General features: G+C 35.0%; 1 protein-coding gene and 1 long non-coding RNA gene across 2 annotated transcripts in view; both read left to right on the top strand.

Moving 5' to 3' along the window:
• LOC110100830 overlaps positions 1 to 7,531 on the top strand; it is a 28,491-nt gene extending 20,960 nt beyond the window's left edge. Inside the window, exon 2 of the mRNA XM_020828517.2 lies at positions 6,713 to 7,531. Coding sequence (XP_020684176.1) covers positions 6,713 to 7,377 — 665 coding nt within the window. The 3' untranslated portion in view covers positions 7,378 to 7,531. The remainder of the gene's footprint in view (positions 1 to 6,712) is intronic.
• Positions 7,532 to 8,523: 992 nt separating this feature from the next.
• LOC114579942 lies at positions 8,524 to 13,012 on the top strand. Its single transcript, XR_003701195.1, has 3 exons — positions 8,524 to 9,383; positions 9,871 to 10,033; positions 12,631 to 13,012. It is a non-coding gene; the product is annotated as an uncharacterized LOC114579942 (long non-coding RNA).
• Positions 13,013 to 23,511: the final 10,499 nt, after the last annotated feature.

Genomic DNA, 23,511 nt, shown 5'->3' with positions numbered 1-23,511 from the left:
GGAATAGGCCAATCACTCATTACTTTAATTTTATCAGGACCGCTTGAACTGTATCAGAAAAGATAATATGACCTAAGTATTCAAAGGAGGATTTACTGAATTGGCATTTGTCTAGGTTAAGAAATAAGTGGTGTGCAACTAAGCATTGAAAAATAATATAAAGGTGATCATAATGAAGAGCATTGGTAGGGCTATATATCAGGATATCATAAAAAAAATGACAAACCTATGAAGATAAGAATGAAAAACTTTATTCATTATAGATTGGAATGTTTAGGGTGCATTTCTTAAGACAAAAGGCTTAACCAAGAATTCGAAATGACCATGAGTATGAAAAGTTATTTTATGAATGTATTTTCGGTGTATATGGACATGATGGAAGCCTAGACAAAATCAATTTCAGAAAAAGAGAGGCACCACATAATTCATCTTGGAGTTTGTCAACTGTAGCAATAAAAAAATTATCTATAATTGTTAAAGCATTAAGAGCATGATGATCAACACAACAATGTCAAGTACCATTGCATTTTATAATGAGAAGTACTGGTTTGGAGAAAGGACTATGACTATGTCTAATAACTCCTGCTTCTAGCATTTCAGTGACTAAGTGTTCCATTTAATCTTTTTGGAATGATGGACGCGATATGGGAAAATATTAATGGGTTTGTGTTGTGGTGGTAGATTAATACGGTGATTAATCGAATGTGGAGGCAAACCTTGTGGTGTTTGAAAGATGTGTTTAAAATGCCAAATTAAACTTGAGATAGAATGAAGTAAATTATTGGTGATGGAAGAAAGTGTATTGTCTAAAGAATTTTTGAGAGATGGAGGTTCATTATTTAAAGGCTATGATGCACCGACACGGACACGTCGACACAGACACGACATGGACACGAGACACGACATTTTTTTTTTTAAATATAGGACACGGGTGCGGCATGGACACGGCATAATAATTTTTTAATATAATATATAGAAATTAATGTGACATTATATTAAAAATGACAGACAATAATAAATCAATTTCATGATAACTTGTTTAGCTTATAACACAAAGATATTTAGTACAACCACACAAATATAGGCAAAAAACTATTTAGTACAACATAAAGGTCCAACTACTCAATAGAGGGAATGATAGAATTAGATTCAGAGGTTGATCTTTGGCCTTCGAGCGGTACCGAGCATGTACTGAGTGGTACCGAGCTTGAACCTAGCGGTACCGAGCATGTACTGAGCGGTACCTAGCAATACCTAGCGGTACCGAGCATGTACCTAGCGGTACCGAGCATATACATTAGCTTTTTTTGTGAGTTTCAAAAAACAACAATTAATATTTCAGGCGTCGAGAGTCAGATGTTGATGCCATTTATCTGTCACCGAGAGAGGAGATGAAAATATCTTCACTGCAAAAAAGAAATGAAAATGAGAATATTCGATGATTGGGAATTAAGTGCGGATGTTGATTTGATGTTGTGGATAGGAAATAAGAAATTTAGTTTAAATCCCGCAAAATACAAGAAATTATATTTAAAAAAATTTATAAAATATTTAAGATACGCTTGTCGGACATGCGTGTCCAATTTGCATTTAATATTTTTTAATCGGACACGTTTTCGGCGTGTCCGACACGTGTCGGAGGAGTGTCGTGTCGGACACGGTGTTAGACACTGCACGCCTCTTTGAGGAGAAGTGTCGGTGCATCATAGTTGTTGAGGAGCTGCAAACAGTCATCATCCTCTAAGCCCTCCAACGTCAATATTTCTCTCTTCTTATAGAAGTTGGACGTGTATTTGCCACAATATTGTTGCCAATAATATGGACAATTATCATTGGCTTTTGTATTTACCATCCTTATAGACACATGAGATTTCCAAGCTTTACTCATGAGCGTATCATGGTAGACCTCTTGCTGTCACTCATGGATATTTTGTTGGGAGCATCATTGTTCAACGCGCTTTCTTATAAAATTGATGTAAACGCCACACATTAATCCTCATGTATACTCTGTATATGCTTATGTATATATTTGCAACTAGGTCACAAGTCCTTCGTTTGTAGATAGTGCATCATAGTTGTGTGAGGGAGTCATCACATTCACCATATATCCTCCATGTCTTACCCATCGGCATATCATTCATAATTGAGGTGAATTGTTCATATTTTAACTTATGTGTCCTACTCAATTGGTTATAGCCTATTTATGTTTGCTTGCAAGCAAATGGCATATGAAAATTCATTTGCCACAAGTCAATTGGTTGTTACATATGGATGAGTCACATTGGATGTTACAAGTCTCTAAACGTCAATTAAAGGTGACTTAAATAGCGAATTCGTTTATTAACACTTGCATCTCAATGATTCCTTAATATATCATTGAAATTTTTGTGTTATCATTCAAATTATTTTCTTTATTGATCATTCATTTCATTTATGTCCAAATTCAAGTTGAGTTCACTATCATTTGTTTAAGGTCCATTTGAGTCCAAGATGAGTTCCCTGCTGTTCATTTCAAGTCCCCTATTTTGTCTAAGTCCTTGTCATTTTTCAGACAAAATTTTGGCAGCCTCCAGGCATCTCTCCCATTTAGGGGAAACTACAGAAATCCGGACATTCCCTCCATGCTAAGAAAAGCGTGTATGATAGATGTCATTGGATATCGCAGCCGTAATTTTCGTCCTCCACCATACCAAGAAAGGTGTGCATGGGTCTTCTATAACACTTGTTTCCCCGCGTACGAGTACTTATAAGTATCCCTACTTCACCGTAGGCGTTGCACTGGGTTTTCATCCCACCAGGCTAAGAAAAGTGTGAATGAGCGGTTTTTCGGTGCGCCGTGAATGTCGAAAATGGGGCCTTTGATGATTACCCATTTTGTGTATGCGCCGCACTAGGTTTTCATCTCATTACGCTAAAAAAAGCGTGTGTAGGAGGTTTTCCAGTGCGCCGCGAACACCAAAAATGGGCTCTCAAAGTTTTGAGTTTTCAAGGTTATACTTGTGCGTGGAGTGTTGGCGACAACGACAACGAAATAAAATACGAAAATTTCCTTTTAACTTTCATTTTGCATTACTTTTTTCACTTTTGTTTTCTTCTTTTTCTAGAAATATTTCCTTTCTCATTTTTTTATCTCTCTTCCCCTAGTTGTCTCGATTTGCGTACATTTTATTACAAAGTTTGCACATTTTGTCTCATTTTCTGTGTCAATTTCGCCGGGTAATCGTAATTAAACAAATTAATAGTGAATTTAGGGTATTGTCGATGTCTTAATCACAGTGGAGCAGTCCGCTTTGCGATGGAACATCATTTGGGCAGTGTCGAGGCTAATTTTTTTGAAATATGTGTTGTTGCATTAGAATCGCCTCAATTTATGTGCGCAACCTCAATTGAATAAATTGATCATCAGTTTTAAATATTAGTGGCATTTCGGACGCAACGACGAAGTCCGTTCATCAATCAGACGCCATTTGGGTGTTGTCGAGCGTATTTTTTCTCGAAATTTCATGTTTTGCCTCCCGATTGACTGTCATCCTTAGGTATTAGCGGCATATCGACCTCGCACATTTTCATGCGAACAAATTGGTTATCATCTTTAGGTGTTTGGGACGTTCTGAACGCAATGGAGAAGTCAGTTTCACATTTGTAGGTTATTTTGATGATGTCGAGGTCCCTTTTTCTCGAGATATGTGTCGTCACTTTGGCCCCCAGGCCACAACTTCGGATGATCCCAATTTACTGCAGAAGATGTAGTTCTTGAGTGTTAACGATAGTCCAGATGTAACATCGCGATCTGTTATGCGATCGAAAGTCATTTGGACATCAGTCGCCATCAATTTCAGGTGTCGGTCTTCCCCTAGGACTAATCTCATTTGATTTGATTACAAGGGGCCTCGACCTAGAAGAATTCGATGTCCTGATCGTAACGGTGCAGTCCGTTTGGAAATTAGATGTCATTTGACCTTTCAAGTGATGTGTTTTGTCAAAGCACGCGCTGTTAGATTCACCAATTTTGCCCCCTTGCGCTTCGTTCATCGTATAGGGGTCAGCACTCCTTTGTCATGACAAAATTGAATTTTGGCTGGGGGAAGTTTTTGAATAGGAAGTGAAGGTGTTTTAAGTGGAAAGAGTTGATGGTGGCGAAGGAGTGGTGGGTGATGGGTTGAAGGAAGAGGAATTAAGGGGTTTTGGTAGAATGCAAATTAGGTTTTGTTTTGCGCCAATGCGATAATGACAACATCAACAACATCAAGCCTTTGTCCCAATACGTGGGGTCGGCTACATGAAACCTTTTTTCCCATTGTGTCATGTTAAAAATCAAATTCTTGTTTAAATCTAATAAAGAAAGATCATTTTTAATATTTTATATCCAGCCTTTTTTGGTGAGCTCTACCTAATAATGAAAGGGAAAAAAATTCTTGAAATTTTGATTCGTGTCATCGGGCTAAGTCCATGGCATTTAATAGAGCATAAGGTTTGGCAAGTAAAAGTTCCCTAAGTAATTCTTATTTAAGACTAGAAATAAAATAGCTAATTAGGGTTGATCTTGATAATGAGAAATTTTAAAAGCAAGATTTTCAAAGAAGTTTGATATTCAAGAACGGAAGGAGTTTGTGTTGATTGCAATAGATTTCCATGCAAACCTTTGTAAGAAGAAGTGCCAAAATGTTGTTAAAGATATCATGAATTCTGGCCAAGAAGGATTTTGGTCTTTCATACGAGTCCATTGATACCATGTTGCCGCAGGGCCTTCAAGATGAAATGAAGCAAAGCGAACACGATGCAATCCTGAGTAGAATGAAAATCGAAATACTCATGAGCTTTAAATATTCATATTCCCACATAAGATCCATTAAATCGAGGTAGTTCAATTTTCATATTTTTAAGGAACGAAAAACATAAGAAAACCAGCGGCTGCTGGTGGGAAGGAGAATGGGAGGTTGAACCCAAGATTCTGGCGAACGGTAGTGGTTCTTGAGGAAGAGTTGTGTGGCTGTCCATGCAGAGGCTGTCAAGGCGCTTGTCCACAGAGTTCATGAAATTTTGAAATTGTTGTAGAGTGGTTCCAACGGATGTTAATTGCATGTCAGCTTGCTGAAAATTATTTTTGGATTTCTGAAAATTGGGATTTTTGGTACGTTTGCATGGAACGCAATGTGTTGGCAAGGTCAGAATTCTTCATGATGAGTGCAGATGTGAAACCAAATAGCCAAGGAGTTAACAAGAATGGTACCAAGGAGAGATGAAATGGCAGGAAATCCGGATCTTGAAGAAGTATGGGCTACAGGAGTGGGTGGACTGCAGAAATTGGAAAAACTGGACAGCAGTAAATTGCAGACATGAAGGTGGTGGGTTGAATAGGTGGCGGCTAATTGGAAGGAGCTGGGCAGTTGGGATGCGAAGGGTTGAAATCTTTGGAATGAAAGCTGACAGGGGCCGAAGATGAGCAGGAAGCTTCTTGTGGCATATGGGAATGGCTCTTGCAGCAGGTTGGCGGCAGACTGGGTGGCGAACTGAACGGCTGGAAGTCTGTGACTAAGTGGAGAAGAGGGGAGTTGTTATGCTTCTTGATGGAGCAAGAAGTGAAGCACCTTTCAAGTAGGTGCAAACTCCAAGCTATAAGACGGAAAGAAGAGAAAAATAGAAATTCTTATTTCATACCCATGTTTACAACTATATGATTTATAGACAAAATGAGTGAATCAAACCCGTTGTGGGTCATTTATTAGACCATTTGGGCAAAATTGTAATTAAAAGAAAATGTATTAAAATATTATTTATGAATGCATATAGTGCTTGATAGCTTGCTGTCTATTTTTGTGGAGATGTGTTTGTGTCATTAAGTTTTCTTCCTCTTCATTGACGAACTTTAATAATTGCCTTGTTGTCTTTTGATTGTTCTTCCTAGTATTTAATCTAATTGTTGTAATGTGCCTGCACCGACTTTGTGTTCAATTGAATATGCTGTTGCTTAACAATTTAGCTTTTTTGACTAATTATTGATTTGTAACAAAAGTCGCTAATGATCAATTTAAACATATTATAAATGAGAATATTAAGATGGATGCGTGGTAGCATTATGAATGCTTGTATTAAGAATATGTTGAGAGTATTTTCGTTGGTGGAGGCGGGTTTGGGAGGTTTGGACTTGTAGAATGAATGGTTAAAAATGCATTCATAAGATGGGCAAATAAAATTTGTCCTAAAAGATTAGGAAGAGAGTCTATCAAAGTTAACGTGAATAGAAGTTGTGAAATAATTTGTTAAAAAAAAGTTTTAATGATAAAATGGATAGAACGATTTGAGAATGATGATTCATACACTGTTCCCAATTGAATACCTATTGCAGTCTGGCTCATTACATTTTGATAAAGATCTACATTGTTGATAAGATGCATAATGAAATTTGTTTACACGATAACAAAGTTTCTGTACTTTACTCCCAATTTGCATAAGGCTGACAACAATTGGATCTCGCTTCCAATTAGAAAGTCCATTCTGTTGTTGATAATTATACAAAAGGCTCATTAAATTTGTTTATTCATGGGGTAAGTTTCGGGGCTTATGCCTGTTAATTTTTATTATTAATGGACAATGACCTTTGGCATCTGTTATATTTTATCATACAGCTGATATATGCTATTTATATGTTGTAAACATACTGTAAAAACTGGAATGCAAACTTGATTTATTTCCTTCTTTATTGATGAACCAGATTTCCATAGTTCAAGATATGAAACAAGGAGCCACTTCTCCACTTCTTGTCCTACAGGCATACTGAACTTATGCTCTCCGTCCATCCCAACTCAAAAAAGATGGGCTTCACATTCTGCAGCTACAAGAACCACAGATGATGACAGCAAGATTAGCATTGGACCAAAAAACATAAAACTCGAAGAAAATGACAAAGAAAGCGGATTCATCTACTATGGACCTATCTCAGCGACAATAAAGAAAGTGAAGCTTCTCTCTCTCTCCACTTGCTGTCTCTCAGTTTCCTTGGGCCCTGTAATCACTTTCATGACCTCACCTGACATGAATGTTATTCTGAAAGGAGCTGTTGCTAGCACTGTAATGGTTCTCAGTGCTTCCACAACCGCAGCTTTACACTGGTTCGTCAGCCCTTACATTCATAAACTCAGATGGAAGCCTGGTTCTGATTCCTTTGACGTTGAAATGATGAGTTGGTTGGCAACTTATATTCCCAGAACAATCAAGTTTTCTGATGTCAGACCTGCCAAGACCAATCGGCCATTTGTAACCTTCAAAGCTGATGGAAACTTTTATTTTGTCGATGCAGAGCATTGTCATAATAAGGCATTACTAGCAAGGCTGACACCCCAGGAACAAGCTCATGAGTCTGCTTTTAAAAACCTGTGACTCAGAGAAATCAGAGAATTTTTCTTGGCTGCTAATTGATGCAAAACGGGCCATGTTTCAGTTCCTATTAAGTTTTTCTTTGGCGTGATATTCTGATTTTTATGTGAAACTTTATCTTTACATATAGTTTGAGAACTTGAGCTGTTTATGGCTATCATGACATCATTAATTCTTGTTGGTTATAAATTATGTGTGTTTCATGCACGTGTTGGGGATATTTAAATGTTTGTTCAATGCTGTTGGTTTTGTAAGCAAGCCGAGTTTAAATGAGCTCAAGTGGTATTCAACTTGGTTCTCTTAGCAAACAAGCTATAATTTATTATTTGTATTCATCTTGTTATTCATGAATGTTCTCAGTAGATATTTGCTAGAGGTTGTACCCTGATGTTGTGGACCTTCAAGCTAGAATATACAAAATAAAAAAAAGAGCTCAAATAATTAACTGCCGGATATCCTGCTCGAATCATGATCAAGTCATATTCGCCGCATCTACAGTGCCCATCCTTATGCATCGTGATGTTCATGAACACACAATAGTTGCCCATCCCTCGCCTAAGTGTCTGCGCTCCTTGTTAAAATGTTGATGGAATGAAACCTTCGCTTCTTCTTCGACCTCAACGACTCGAATGTTCTCTGGGCTTCTGCCTCCTTTCGCTTTCCTGCTAACGAGATACCCCCAAATCCCTACCTTCGTCTGCTCTTCCTGAAGCCTAACCGAGCCCCGAGCTCTTTATTGACATAGTTGCCGCCCTGCTTCACTGTTTGAAGTCGCAGTTCTCATGCATCTCGTTGAGCATGCCTATCCCCTTACTATCGACCTCGGGTCAGGTGACCGAATGCAGAGATAGGTCCGGATATTAATAAAATATTATTTTAAAATTAGCGTAACTAAAGCGCAGGTAAAACGCAACTAAAGCGCAAGTCAAAAAGCACAACTAAAGCGCAACCAAAGCGCAACTAAAGTGCAAGTCAAAAAGCGCAACTAAAGCGCAAGGTGACGCGGCAAATTTTTATTGAATGTCCGAACTTATTTTACGCCTCCGGTCACCTGACCTAATAATTTGCCCTCGCCATCCCACCTCCTGTCCCAATCAGCAAGCCTCGCACAAGCCTTCGATAGAACTCCTTATCTACCTCACGCACTACCCTCTCATTCATCTATGATTGAAAATCGCTCTAGTCAAACCCAATTCCAACCCTTTCGGTCCTGTTCAAAGTTCCTGTAGTCGGACTCCTTTGTCAATCCCTACCTAGCTACTACAATAAGCCTCCCCTTCCGTCTATTAGCCACAAGCCTCCTGCTTCCGTGAACACCTCTTAAGAACCCTTTGCTTGAACACTAACTACAAGATTCCACTACTATTCCTTCACATTCAAGTGCCTTCCTCCCCTATTTTCTATCATACCATTTCCCAACAACAGCAGTGGCCCAAAATCACCTCAAGCAGCTCATAGCCCGCCTCACTTCAAAAAAAAAGAAAAGAAAAGATTGAGAGAGAGAGAGAGAGAGAGGGATCTACGTTTTGGACTGTGGAGGGAACGTTGGAGGAAGCGGAAGCGAGATTCCGGAAGGAAATGGATTTCCCTCTTCATTCCTTTTTCATGATTGATGATCCTCGAGTTGCATCCCAGATCTTTTCTTGATGAGGGTTTCCCGGTTTCGCTAAGCAGTTTTTGTTTGCTTGTTTTTTTGCTTTCTTCCACCATCTTGGTGGATTCTCTTAGGATTTTCTCTTTTTTATTGTTTGCGATCATTTTTCTTTTGTTGTTTCATGGATTATTTATCTGATTTTACTTTAAAATCAGATATGAATTCTTCTTTGGTTTCAGATGTTTTCCCGATGGGAATTAAAGAGTGGAATGGAGTATTGACTTCTAGTCAATATTCATCCAAACCTTTCTCAGTTTCTTTTTTACCGTCTTCTGATAATCTTGCTTTGTCTCTGAAGGTGATGTCTCTGTTGCTTCGGTTAAATGGGGCCTTACACTTGTAGGATACTCATTGGGTAAGAGCCCTTATTTTGAAGCTTTAAAATCTGTCATGCATAAGGTGTGGAAATTGAAAGGTGGTTTTACCCTTCTTTCTTTGAATGAGGGGTTTTTTTTTTATGAAGTTTTTTTGTCCGGAAGATTATGAACTTGTGTGGTCTAGTGGCCCTTGGTTTTTCTTTGGTAAACCCTTTATTATCCAGAAATGATCGCCTCTTTTTCGTCCTAAGCGTGAAGAGTTTATATCCATTCCTTTACGGGTCAAATTTCTTGATCTACCTTTTTTATGTTGGACGCCGAAAGGCATTTCAAAGATTGCTAGTTTGATTAGGGTTCCTATTGCTGTAGATTCCTTAACTGCAGAGCAAACGAGAGTCACTTTTAATAAAGTTTGTATTTTAGTTTTTAAGGATTCTATTCTTCCAGATGAAGTTAATATCTCTATTGCTGGAAACATTTTTTCTCTAAAAGTTATTTAGGATTGGAAGCCTACTCCTTGTCAAGGTTGTGGTTCAATTGTTTATCCATCTGTGTTGTGTCCAACTCAACCGCCACAGCAATTGATGACAGCTAGTGAAAAATTGTTCGTGAGAACCAGGAAGACTTTCAGAAACCGAATAAGGGAAGAAGTAAAAATTGGAAGCTTTGGAATGTTGCTTCAGGCTCAGTAAGATCTTCTTCTTTTAAACAACCTCAGAATTTTTTTCAAAAGATAGATCATGATCCTTCTAATACTCATATACTTTCTAATTCTTTATTAAATTCTAAAGAGGTTTCTTTAAATGAGTTGCAAAATTCTGATTCAAATTTAGCTTCTTGTAGTTCTCAGGATAATTTGATTCATGTTTCTGAAAATTAGGAGGTTGCGGTTAATTCGATTGAAATTTTTGAGAGTTTTGTTATCTCTTCTTCTAATGAGATTTTATCCAATTAAATCTGTCTACTGATGAGATTGTTGATAATCTCAATTTAAATAATAATTTGGGTATTTATAATGATCCATTTTTGTTGAAATCTTCATTCAATTTTTTTGATTCTCATAATAAGTTTCAGGTGTTGGATTCCCTCATTAATGATGCTTCTTTGGATGCGAATAATGCTTTACAAGGAATTTCTACATCGGTTATTACTATTCCAAAATAGTTTGGTAATAAAATCGCTATTACTATTAGTAAATGTACTAGATCAAAAGCTGTCAGGAAGGCCACCAATTTGAATATTAAACATTAATGTCTTTGCATAATATTATTTCCTAGAATGTAAAAGGCTTTAATTGTTTAGATAAAGTTAAGGCATATGTTGATATTGTTAACAAGTTTGAGGCTGATTTTTATTGCATTCTTGAAGCTAAAATTAATATTGATATTCTTGGTAATTCTTGGTTTGAGGCTAGACACATAATCTTTTAGCAAGAAGGTAGTTATAATAATTTTAATTTTTCTGGTGCTGGTAGAATTTGGTTAAAGTGGAATACTTCTTGTATTTCCTTCAATTCTATTCTTATTTCTAGTCAGCTTATTCATTGGGTTATTAAATTTGGTTCCAATTCCTTTTTTATTACGACTATTTATGCTTCTAATTCTGCTATGAATAGAATTAATCTTTGGAATGATATTCTTCATCTCTCTTCTAACATTACTGAACCATGGATTCTATTAGGAGATTTTAACTGCTGACATTTTTCTAATGAAAAATCTGGAGGTAGTGCTATTTCTTATAATAATTTGGGAGCCTTCAATCATTGTATTTTTAATTATGGGCTTTTGGAGCTTTCGAATATTGGTAATTTTTGTAATTGGTTCAATCACTAGAGTAAGAACCCTATTCATATTAAATTAGATAGGGTTTTTGTTAATAACTCTTCATTGAATGCTTTTCCTTCTTCCTTTTATGTTGTTGATATCCCTCTTTGCTCGAATCATTCACCTCTAATTTTTTGTAGCAATAACTGTTCTTCTTCTAATTATAGATTTTTGTTTAAAAATTATTGGTGCAAATATGATAGTTTATGGGAGTTTCTTATTAAGATTTTTTCTAAAGCCTCTGTTGGTAGTCCTATCAATAATCTTTATAATAAGCTTAGGCTTCTTAAAGTCTTAATTAAGAAGCAAGATTGGGTTTCCTCTAAGCATCTTTCCTCTTCTATTGAAAATATCCAATGAATGAGAATCTCAATTTAGCTCTAATTAATGTGAATTCTCTTTATAAAGTTCAACTTTCTCTTTGGTCTTCTTGGGTTTCTTAGAGGGATAAAAAAAATGGATGACTCATGGGGAAGATGATTTAGGGTTTCTTTATTCCAAAATCAAGTGTAGGTAGAATTACAATAAGATTAATGGAATTTCTTCTTGTAAAGGGATTATTACGGACCCTATTGAAATTGATAATTCTTTTGTAAATCATTTTAAATTGATTTTTAATTCTCCTGTGCCAGCTAATTCTTCTTCTTTCAATATACCAGTGGGAAATACTATTCCAGATTGTTTAAAAGTTACTTTGGTTTACCCCGTTTCAGTTGAAGAAATTAGAAAGATTATTTTTCATAATCCAAAGAACTCTTCCCCTAGTCTCGATGGCTATAGTTTTGAATTTTTTAAGTATACTTTGGAGGTTGTGGGTCCTACTTTAGGTAAAGCTGTTCTTTATTATTTTAATTCTTATTTTATTCCTAAAGCTACTATGGTGTTTGCCATTTCTTTTATTCCCAAAATGAATAATGCTTTTAATGTTTTAGATTTTAGGCCTATCTCTTTATGCAATATTTTTTTATTAAATTGTGGCTAAAATTCTTGCTAACAAAATGCAAAGTATGATGCCTTTTATTATTCATAAAAGCCAATCTAGGTTTATTAAGAAGAAGATATCTACGGATAATATTATTCTTGCTGTTGAACTTCTTAGATATTTTAAACATTTTCCTAGAGATAAGTTTTTTTGTTGTAAAATTGACATTCATAAGGCTTTTGATACAGTCTCTAGAGATTTCTTAATCTCTAGGATGATTCAAAAAGGTTTCCCGGAGATTTTCATTACTTGGGTAATAGGTTGCATAGAAGATGTTCATTTTTTTATTATTCTTAATGGTTCTATGCATGAGTTTTTTTAATTCTACTTCAGGTATTCGATAATGATGTCCACTTTCTCCTTATCTTTTCTATATTATTTTGGATGCATTGTCTACTATTTTGGAGGATGATTCTCAAAATAACATCATTGAGGGGATAAAAGTTGGTGATAATACTATTTCTCATCTTCTTTATGCAGATGATATTATCAGTTTTGGGAAAGTTGCCTTGGAGAATGTAGAAAACTTAATGATAACTTGGACTATTTTGCGGCTGCCACCGGCTTATTGGTTAATACCGGTAAAAACTCTCTTATTTTTTCTAAAGATTGTCCTTTAGAAGATACTATTAGTTACATTGTTGGCATTAGAACTTCTTATAATACCATTAAATATTTAGGTTTTCCCCTCTAGTAAGAAATTGAAAGTTACTGATTTTCAGCCTTTATTTAATAGGATTACTATTTTGTTTGCTGATTGGAAAGCTAAATTGCTCTCTTTTATTGAGAGAGTTCAAATTTTGAATTTCACTATTTCCAATATTATTTTGTATTGGATCAGGGGTTTTGCTTTGCCTAAATATTGTTTTAAATTTATTAGAAAAGTTTGCTCTAATTTCCTTTTTCATGGTGATCCTACTAGTAGGAAAATCCATATTATTGCTTGGAATAAAGTTGTAAGCCTAGAGATGTTGGAGGTCTGGGCCTTTTTTATCATGTTGCTCTCATTTTTGCTCATAACTATTCTCTTATCTGGAGAATAATCAATGACATTGGTCCTTTAGCTATTTGGGTTAAATTTAAGTATTTATCCTTTTGGAAACCTTGGTAGAAGCCGATTTCCATGTTATGGAAGAATATCTCTTTGGTTGCCAGAAATATTAAAGGAAAGATTCATTTTAACATTTTTCTTAACAGCTCTCTTTCTTTATATTGGGATCCGTGGTGTTTGGGAAAATCAGTTCAGGAAATTGTATCTTCTAATAGGGTTATTTTGGATTATGATTCTCTTAATCTGAAATTAGGAAATTAAATTTATGATAAAAGCTAGAATTTGGATTCTTCTTTAAGCCCCACCCTTAGTTCTATTTTTTCTCATGTTGCTATCATGGATCCTCAAATTTTGAATATTGCTTGGAATGGAGTTTTACTTCCTTCCTTTAGTATGCTATATAGAGCTTTTTTGAAGACTCTAATAAAGTTGAGTCTTATAAGTTGATTTAGCATATGAGGTATGCCTTGTGATATTCTTTCTATGCTTGGATGACTTTATTAAAGGGGCTTAAAACATCAGATGTCCCAGTTCAGAGGAATATTAATGTCTCTACTTCTTGTATCATTTGTTTGAAAGCTAATGAGAATCACAATCATCTATTGTTTGAATGTGATTATTCTTTTAGTATTATTTCTAAATTCTTTCCTAATATTCTTTTTTTCTGTTCAGACTAAATTTAGTTCAATTACTGGACTTTATTTCCTCTCTTAACTTTAATTCTCAAGTTAAAAATTTCTTATTTCTGTCTGTTAGTTGTTTTATTTATTTTATTTGAAAAGAGAGAAATAATATGAAGTTTGAGAATAAATTTTTTAACTCAATACTTTGAGTAGACTCATTTATTCTAATCTTATTGCTAAGGCTTCTCATTGGAAATCTTTTCATTCTATTATGGGTGTTTTAGCCCGTAGAAATGGTAACCAGGTTTTTCTCTAAAATTGTGGATAGCCAGTTTTTTCTTTTTTAGGTTTGTCCTTTTCCTTGGGTGTTGTTTTTTTTTTTATGATTTATATTCACTTGGTTTTTGTGGTTTGAAATGTTTCTTCAGAGGGAGGTTTTTTGGTTTGGATAGGCTTTGCTTCTTTTTAGTTTTTTGACTCTCTGATCCTGCTAGTGAGTGGCTCTGGATTTTTCCAGTTGTTATTTTGTGGCTACTTATTTTTAGGTTTCTTCAGTAAAAATATCTTGTTTTTATGGTTTAATAGTTTTTTTAACTGGGCTGGACTGGAATGTTCTACTGAGGCTTGGGAAGTTTATTAGAGTTTTTTTGGTTGCAGCTTGTTTTAGGAGAGAAATTTCTTTCTTCCTTCTTCAGTGGATTTACTTCTATTTTTGGTTCCTCATTTGGTGCTGGAAGAGCTTGTTTGCTATTCTGGGACTTGATGCTGTTGGAACTCTATTATTTTTATTGGTTGGTGCTTTTTTGGAGGCTTTTCTTGGTTGGGCTGTACTTGAACATTCTATTGAAGCTTGGGAAGTTTTAAAAGTTTTTTTGGTTGCAGCTTGTTTTAGGGGAGATATTTCTTTATGCCTTCTTTAGTGGATTTGTTTCTGTTTTTGGTTCCTCCAGTGCTGGAAGAGTTTGTTTGTTGTTCTAGGACTTGTTGCTATTTGAGCTCTGTTATTGTTGTTGGTTAGTGCTATTCTGGTTGATTGTTCTATATTGGCCTTCTAGTGTGATTTCCTATTAGCTAGTGGTTGATTAGGAGGTTTTTTGTTTCCTTCTCTATAATTTTTGTTCCTTCTTTTATGAAGGACTTCTCTTTGTTATCTCCTTTTAAAGAGTTCTTTTATTTATTTATTAGGTTCTAGTTTGGTATTGTAAGTTTTTTCTTTTGTTTTTCTTACTTATCATTTGTTATCTTTTGTAATTTTCATTTTTTGAAATGAAATTGGATATGACTACCCCTATTTTTCCAGAGAGAGAGAGAGAGAGAGAGAGAGAGAGAGAGAGAGAGAGAGAGAGGAGGGTCTAATAATAACCACTCCGCTTGCTTAGCTTTAACCAATCCCATTTCCGACAATTCTGCTTTATTGCAATCCTAAAGCCCAACTTACACTCCATTTAACCATAAGCCTATTTTGGAACCAAACAGAGCTTGTGAACCTATCTATATACTCCCTCACAAAATCATAGTGGTAAGCTTTTCTTTTATCATTTTTTCTACTATTGATATTAATTATTATTATTGATTAAATTAATGTTGTTATTCATGTTATTGGCCATTACCATTGATTATATGCAATATCATTATTGCTAAAAGATACATATATGTACATATATATACGTAGGTATAAACAAAAGAACAAGAGAAAGAAAAAGATAGATAGAGAGAGAGAGAGAGAGAGAAATGAAATGAGTAAAAAAGTACATATACATTTTTAGCACCGTCGACTTCATCCCTTTATCGAGGTATAATTTATAAAACTTAAAACCCTGTATATGGCATTCGAAACGTGCCAGGGAACCTCATATATACACTCTTCATAGCATGGTAGGAGGAAACCTGATGCGATGCTTACGGTGAGGTTGGTAGGCCCTCTACATGCTCTTCATAGTGTGACAAGTACAACTTTAAGTACCCATGTGAGCCTCAGTGCCTGCTGGGAAAGCAATTGGGTTTTCAAACAAGTACTTCGTAGACCCATACACACTTTTAGTAGCGTGGTGGGGGTTGAAGTTTCATGATTGCGATATCGTCTGACCAACCATACACGCTCTTCTTAGCATGGTGGGAAGGTCGAATTCTCAAATTTTCCTTAAACAGATGAGTCGTTGGGAGGCTTCCTAAAGTTTTGGTAAAATAATGGACCTAAACTTGAATAATTAACAGGATTGTATTTGGACTTGAACTTGAACGCACAGTAGGGAATCAAACTTTAATGTAATAAATACATAATAAAATTAAAATGTAACATCCTAAATGATAATTTAAAGCATTTAAGTGAACATCAATGAATAGAGAAATGGCTCATGAAAAATAAAGATCCTAATGTCACATGAGGAATGATGTGAAACACCTCACTAACAAAAATCAACATGAACATGTGTAATTTGATTATAAGCTGATGAAGGAAAAAGTTACAAAGCCATATAAAGATGATGATGATTTATTATGATGCACGTATCAGTCACACAAACAAACATATTTTCCTCCTACAAATGAAAGAGATTAATGTGTGTAATAATGCATACTAGCAAACATCAGTAGATGATAATCAAATTGAATGAAGGGGAATACATAATCTAAGTGAAAGCAATTCATCTCAATTATAGATGCCATACTTATGAGCAAAGAGTAAAACATGTGAAAAAAATCATATCATGTATGCGAACAATAGTCTAATACATGAAATGTTCCTCAACAAGACATGAAGGCGGTGATTAGCATGCAATGAAAGGCTGATAATTCTTGTTATGACCTTCCCATAAGCACTATTATAAGATTAAGGGGTGGGGGTGGGAAATTTATTGGAGAATTTTGGTTACGCTACATTCCAAATATGAACAAATACAAAAGAACTTATTGGAGAATTTTTGTTATCCTCAAACGGATTGCATACTTTATGATCGAGTATGACATAAGAAAGATGATATATTATTCTGAATGATAGAAATATCATTTGTTTATGGACTCAATGATAAAATTTGTAATTTAACAGAGATTCTCCATTAAAGGTTTGGTTAAATGGGGTTTATTTTATTCTGGGGTACATGTGTCCCATAGGGCTAGCCCCTATGGTTAATTATATCTCAAGCTTTGATTCTTGAGAACAATTTTGATTAAATTAATGATTTTCTTGCTTTTAAAAATTATCTAGACATTGGATTAAATTTTATTTTTTAAAATCCAATAAAATCTTATTTAAAGGCTTTTGGCCTTTAGAAATTTCAAGGAAGAGAGGGGATCAAATTGAAATTAGTTTTTTTTTGAACGAGGGGAAAATAAAAGAAATATAAGAGTACTTGATTATGAGAGAAACTCAGAGGTATTAAAACTATCCCATATTATGCTTTACATTTTAGGAATCTAAGTTTGATTTAAGTTGATATTTTCCATGGAATTTTGGGGCTTACTTTCCAACATCATATGTTTGAGAAATTACCCAAAAGATGATGATTTGTATGATGATTGGAATCAACTATTGCCTCAGATCCTAAAACTAAGGTGAAGAATACCGAGAAGTAGTAACTTGAACCTAAGTATAATAAAATTCAAATGGACTTACAAACTGCACCTTATATGAGGCATAGCCAGTCCGACATCTAGATTTACTTTCCTGCCTAGAAAGGGCTACCAGCTAGACCTACCTAGTTACTTTTAAAAAGCATGATTTTGGTCTCAATGCATATAAAGAGTATGGAGGATATTTTTGTTTGGGAAGTAGGGCTTACAACTTGGCTTTGAAGCCAAGATGTCTAATTATGTTTGGTATGCATAATGCTAACTCATAAAAAATAAATTTTTTTGTTATCTAGTACTTATTGAGGGATATTCTACATTAAACATATTTGGGATATGCATAATTATTAATGTTTAGAAAACTTAACTCTTTGAAAGGGAGCCATGTAATTTTCTTTTTATTTGAAAATCATTGAGCCTAAGTTAATTTTAGATTGTTTATATTTTTAACATGTAGAAATCTTAGTTTTATTCTAAGATCCTACCACATCCATACATCCAAACCACCCCTAAGCAAAAAAAGAAAGAATCCTAAGAAAAACATGCATTTCTATTGTACATTTAATAAACAATCAACACATGCTTTAAAGTGTAAATTAATTAAGGCAGAAATATAAATAATATCCAGTTATTACAACTAAGTTTGGTAGCTGAGTTGCCGAGGAAAGTTGGATTCACCTTCAGTACGTACATCCTTCTGGTCCACTTCCTTTTTTTAAATTCAAACTCCCATAAGTCTAATACAACTCCTAATTCTATCAAATTCATGTAGAAATTATAAAAGACTCAAGGCTGCAAAATAGAGTTTGAAAGCAGTTCATATAATATATCACATCCAGAATTTACCTAGCACTTGAAGTCCTAAGCACCTACTTCTACCCTATTAGCAATCTCGCTTGGGGTTGTCATGCAAGCATTTTTTATATTTATGATTTATTTGCACCCCACTTTGGACATGGCCACCTACAAGAAAGCACATATATTTTTATAATAACCACTTAAGGATAAGTGCTCACAACGTAGAGAATCTAATAGACAATTACAGCACAACATCAAACACATGCGTAGAAAAAGAAAAAAAATCCTAATCCTAGCATGCCTAAGGGGCTGTGAACCTATGTGTGTGAGGTTTGTATGGTATGTCACACTAAAGTTGTTTAACTTAGAGTTAGGATCTAAGAAAAATGTGTCCAACATATAGCTTTGGGTTAAATGTTTGAGAACCTCATTTAGCATTGGGGCTAAAGAGAGAGGAAATCTATTATGACTTGGAAGTTGGAGGAGAGAAGTTTGTAACTTTGGGTTATAATCTTATGAATTCCCTTTGAACATTTAGTGTTCAAAGAGAGGATATACACTCTCCCTATTTGGGTTTAGTAGAGTAAAAGAAGAATTTGAAGATTTACTACAATTTTGACTCGTAGGGAAAGAAAAGGCTAAATGGAACCTATATGTTACAAATTGGAGAAAGCTCTTTGAACATTTGGTGTCCAAAAAGTGATGGTTCATCCCTCTAATTTGGATTGGAGAGGTGAAAGAGAAGAACATACAACTTAAAGGTTGCAAGTAATGCAAATCTCTTGAATGATTGGTGTTCAAAGAGAGGAGGTTCATTCCTCTAATTTGAATAGGAGGGATGGATGAGAAGAAGGTGTGACTTAGAAGTTGCAACCTCTTGAAATTTTTTTGAATATTTAACATTCAAAGAATGATGCACACTCTCCTATTTTTGGTTAGAAGAATGAGAAGATCTTCCTACAACTTTTGAGTTGTAGAAAGTGGTGAAGGAATACACAACCTATAGGCTGGATATGAGAGGGTAAATCATTGAACCATGTGTTTAATGATACATAATCAATTACCAAATGTGTGTTAGGAACATGAGGGAAAAGGTGTGAAACTTAGGGGTCACAAGCTCATAAACATTATTTTAACATTTGGTGTTCGAAGAGGGATATGCGCTTTAATAATTTTGAGTTTCTAGAAGAATGATAAGGTTTCCTACAACTCTTGAGTTATAGAAGGGAGAAGCAACAATAAACTTATGGGTTGCAAGTTGAGGGAAATCCCTTGAAATTTTTTTGTTGAAGTAAAATATATCATTTACTTAGTTGGGGTTGAGTGAATGGAGAGGGAGGTCTAGGATTTGAATCCTAAGGCTAAGAGATTATTCTTTGGTTTTGTGTTCCAATGAATAAATGTTTTAATAAACTCCCTAAAACTTTGGGGTTGTAGGAAGGAGATGTAACTTGAGAGTTACAAAAATTTCATGATATGAATATTTGGTATTCAAAGAGAGATCATCATTCACCTTATTTAGTTTAAGTGAATGTAGAAGAAAGACTAGGATTTAGGTCCTAAGTCTAAGCGGGATGTTCAATTGTTAACCTTAGTTTCAAAAAAATTGAAAGAAAGAACTTAGAGTTTGGTTCTAAGTTCAATAACTTCATGTAATAATAAGTAAAACTTTTGGAGAAACTTCAAGTTACTATAAATGAAAGGACAAATGACGTTTGTTTGTTGACATTGTGTTTCAACAAACAAAGAAGGGTAAAGAACCTAGTATTTAGTCCTAAGATTAAGGGGCTCATGTAAAGATATGTTTAAAGGCCTGAGAAATCTCATAACATCATGCATGCGAAGTTATTTTTTAGTTTTATGTTCCAACAAATGAGGTTGAAGAACTTGGAAGTTGGTTCCAAGTTTTAAATGATTCATGTAATAATATGTTTGGAGCCTTAAGATGCTCCAAACTATCATGCATGTGGAGGAAAAGATAGATGTATGTTTATTGATTTTGTGTTTCAAACAAACAAAGGATAGAAGAACTTGTGATTTGGTTCCATGTTGAAGGTCTCTTGGCATGCATTTAGGATTTTAGGGAAATCCAAGTTAACATGCATAAGGAGGGATAAATGATTGTTTATTGATTTTTGTCTCAACAAACAAGAGATGGATAGCTTAGAATTTGGTTCTAAAATCCAATGATTCATGTGATAGAATATTTGGGGCTTGGGGATGGCTCCAAAATACACATGTGAGAGAGGTAGAGAGGTTGTTTGTTGTTTTTATGTTTCACCAAACAAACCAAAAGAACCTAGGATTTGATCCTATGATTAAATGACTCATGTAACAATATGTTTAAAAGCTTGAGGAACCCTAGAACATCTTCCATGAGAAAATATTTTTTAGTTTTTATGTTCCAACATTCGAGGTTAAAGAACTTGGAATTTGGCTCCAAGTTCCAAATGATTTATGTAATGATGTGTTTGGAATGCTGAGATGTTACAAAGCCATCACACATAAGAGAGAGGAAGACACACTAGAACACTTCTAATGTGTGCTAGACTTCATGAAACACGAAACTTATAGCTTTGAGGAGGCCTCAAGTATGCTACATGAAGGAGGATGATGCATTAGAAGATTCTAATACAATCTAACACTTAGAGCTTTGAAGAGGCTCTGAGTATCATGTATGAAAGAGATATGGATTATTGTTTGATAATTCTTTTTATTTCTACAAATAAATCAAATGAAACTAGGATCTGACCCTTTGTTTTTTTTAATCGCTCTTTCAGGCTCTCTAGAGATCATTTGGGAGTTCTAAGAGGGCTTTGAGAATGATAAGCAAGGGAGTGGATGACTTAGATTTTGGTTCTAAGATCCAATAATTCATGTAATGATGATGTTTAGAAACTTTGGATGTTTCAAACTGTCGCACATGAAAGGGAAGAATGGTGTTGACTTGTTGATTTTGTATCAACAAACGAGATCAAATGAACCTACGATTTTTTTCTTATCATATGGTTACAAGATTCATGCCATTGACCACTTGTGGTTATGAGGACAACCCCAAGTATCATGTATGAAGAAGATGAAAAGTTCATTTGCTAATTTTGTGCTTTTAGAAAATAAAAGGAATGAACTAAGATTTGATCTTAGGATTTACATGTGCTATTCTAGGCCTCTATAGAGATCATTTTGGAAACTTCTATATGGACTTTCAAGGAAACAAGTAAGGGTATCATTTGTCAGCTTTGCATTCCAACAAATAAAATGAAAGAATTCAAAATTTGTCTCTAAATTTGAAAGCTTGTGAGATGGCATGTTGAGTATTTTGAGGAAATTCACAACATCACCAACAAAGAGATCAATGATAACTCCAACATAGAGAACTTTCTACTCTGCTACAAATATTTTGGACTCATTTGGAGAAGGAAAATATTGATCTCCTAAAGCTTTAGAAGGATTCCTAAATCAGTTTTTTCATGATTAGGACGTTTGGGAGTTTATAAACACATTGATTTGACTACAAACTAAGGCCTCTTACATGTCTAGTTTGCTTGTGGTTTTATGTGGCCACTTTAATTAGAAAATTACATAAATGAACTTACATAATTAAAAAAAAAAAATAATAGAAATAGGTATGACACATAGACCTTTGAAGGTCCGTCGTATACACCTAATTTAGCTTTACAAGCATTTGAAATTAAATGAGCACATTTATGAACTTCATAATTTCATAATCTATGTTTGTTAAAGACGTGGGATTTGATTGATTATATATATCACATATCAAAGGCTCTGACTAGCCAAGAATTTTACCTCGCCCGGGCTATCCAAGCACTCCAAGTTGTTGTCCAAGCTCCAAGTGCTGTCCAAGTTGACATTAAAGCTTCTATCCAAGCTCCAAGTGCTTTCCAAGCTACTCCAAAGGATCCAAACTGCTATTTGGAAGCTGCCAAAAGCCTCCAAATTGCTTTCCTCACTGAGTGAGTGCTTCATAAGTGGATTTCTTTGGCAAGATGTTGCCAGAATTGATTTGGAAGGAAGTAGACCCTTCCTACCTCCTCTTGACTGCAACAGGGATTGACTTAAACTCTCCTTGGTCCTGGGTTTTGGAAGAGGAAACCAACAACAACAACAACAAGGAGGCCCTCCTTCTTGGTTGAAGAAGGAAAGGAAATCGCAACAGGAAAGATCTTCAACTAGAGAAGGAAATATCTCTCTTGACTTAGCTTTAGCTCCTAGAAAAAAGCTTGTAGGAAGGGTGGAATTTGGCAGCCAAGGAGAATCGAACCTCGAGGACTCGGTAGACAGGGGAGATGGATTTCCTAGAGGAGGATCTGGACAGTACGAATGCGTGAAACCCTTTTCTGCCTTCTTTGTCTTACCCTTTTACTATCTCTTCTTTTTACTCATGGGGTGGAAAGATATGGGGGAGCTGAATGGATCTCCCCTCTCCCTATTATCCTCTTAGGGTGCACACAAGCGTGCTATCAAAAATGCCCAATCCCTCTCCCTCATTTCGTGAAATGAAGGATACACCACTTGAGTAGATTTTTTTATTGATTTGACATGAAATTGAATGGGACTTTAGGTGAAATATGATCCCTAGATTCCATTTTCAAGTCTAGGAAGCCAATTTCCCCAATTTGATCAATTACTACTAAAATTGAACCTAAATTGATTTAGGTTATTTCGGGTCCGATTTAGTTGATTTTGCAAAATTAGAATCAAATCTGCTTTAAATTGCGTCAAATTATATTTGTACTTGAAATAACATAATGATTAAGGTAAATAGGCATGCAAGCTCTTTCATAAATAAAATCTCCATAACTTGCGATAATAAATAAATGAAAAAGGCCGCTCAGTATGCTTTTAGCACTTAAGGATTGACGAGGCCCAATTGGGTTCAATTGGAATTGATTTTGGGTCGACTCAATTGATTTGATTTAATTTTATTTAATATGGATTTAATTTGATGAAATTTGGATCCAATTTGATTTAGTTTTCTTTAATGGTGTTTAATTGAGTTGATCGATCATAATTGAGCCTAATCTGGCTCGACTTGACTTGATCTGGGCTAAAACAGCTTTGATGTGAAAATATGTGTCAATAAAAGGACCCCCAATATGTGGTGAATGAGTAGAAGTACGTCATACATATTGGCATTGACCAAATAATAGTGAAACGAGATCCTCCAAATAAAATATGGTTCAATTTGGAAGGGAAAGAAAGATCTATGAAAGCCTAAACTTGGATTTGGACAAGATCTAAGAAGAAAAGAAAATTTCTATACATCACCTTATGAAAAGTGTCTTAGATTATTCTTGGAAGAAT

This window comes from Dendrobium catenatum, unplaced genomic scaffold (assembly GCF_001605985.2).
Source record: "Dendrobium catenatum unplaced genomic scaffold, ASM160598v2 fragScaff_scaffold_79, whole genome shotgun sequence".
Classification (NCBI taxonomy): Eukaryota; Viridiplantae; Streptophyta; class Magnoliopsida; order Asparagales; family Orchidaceae; genus Dendrobium; species Dendrobium catenatum.
The sequence above is the reverse complement of the archived record's forward strand: the minus strand, read 5'-3'. Positions and strand labels throughout refer to the sequence as shown.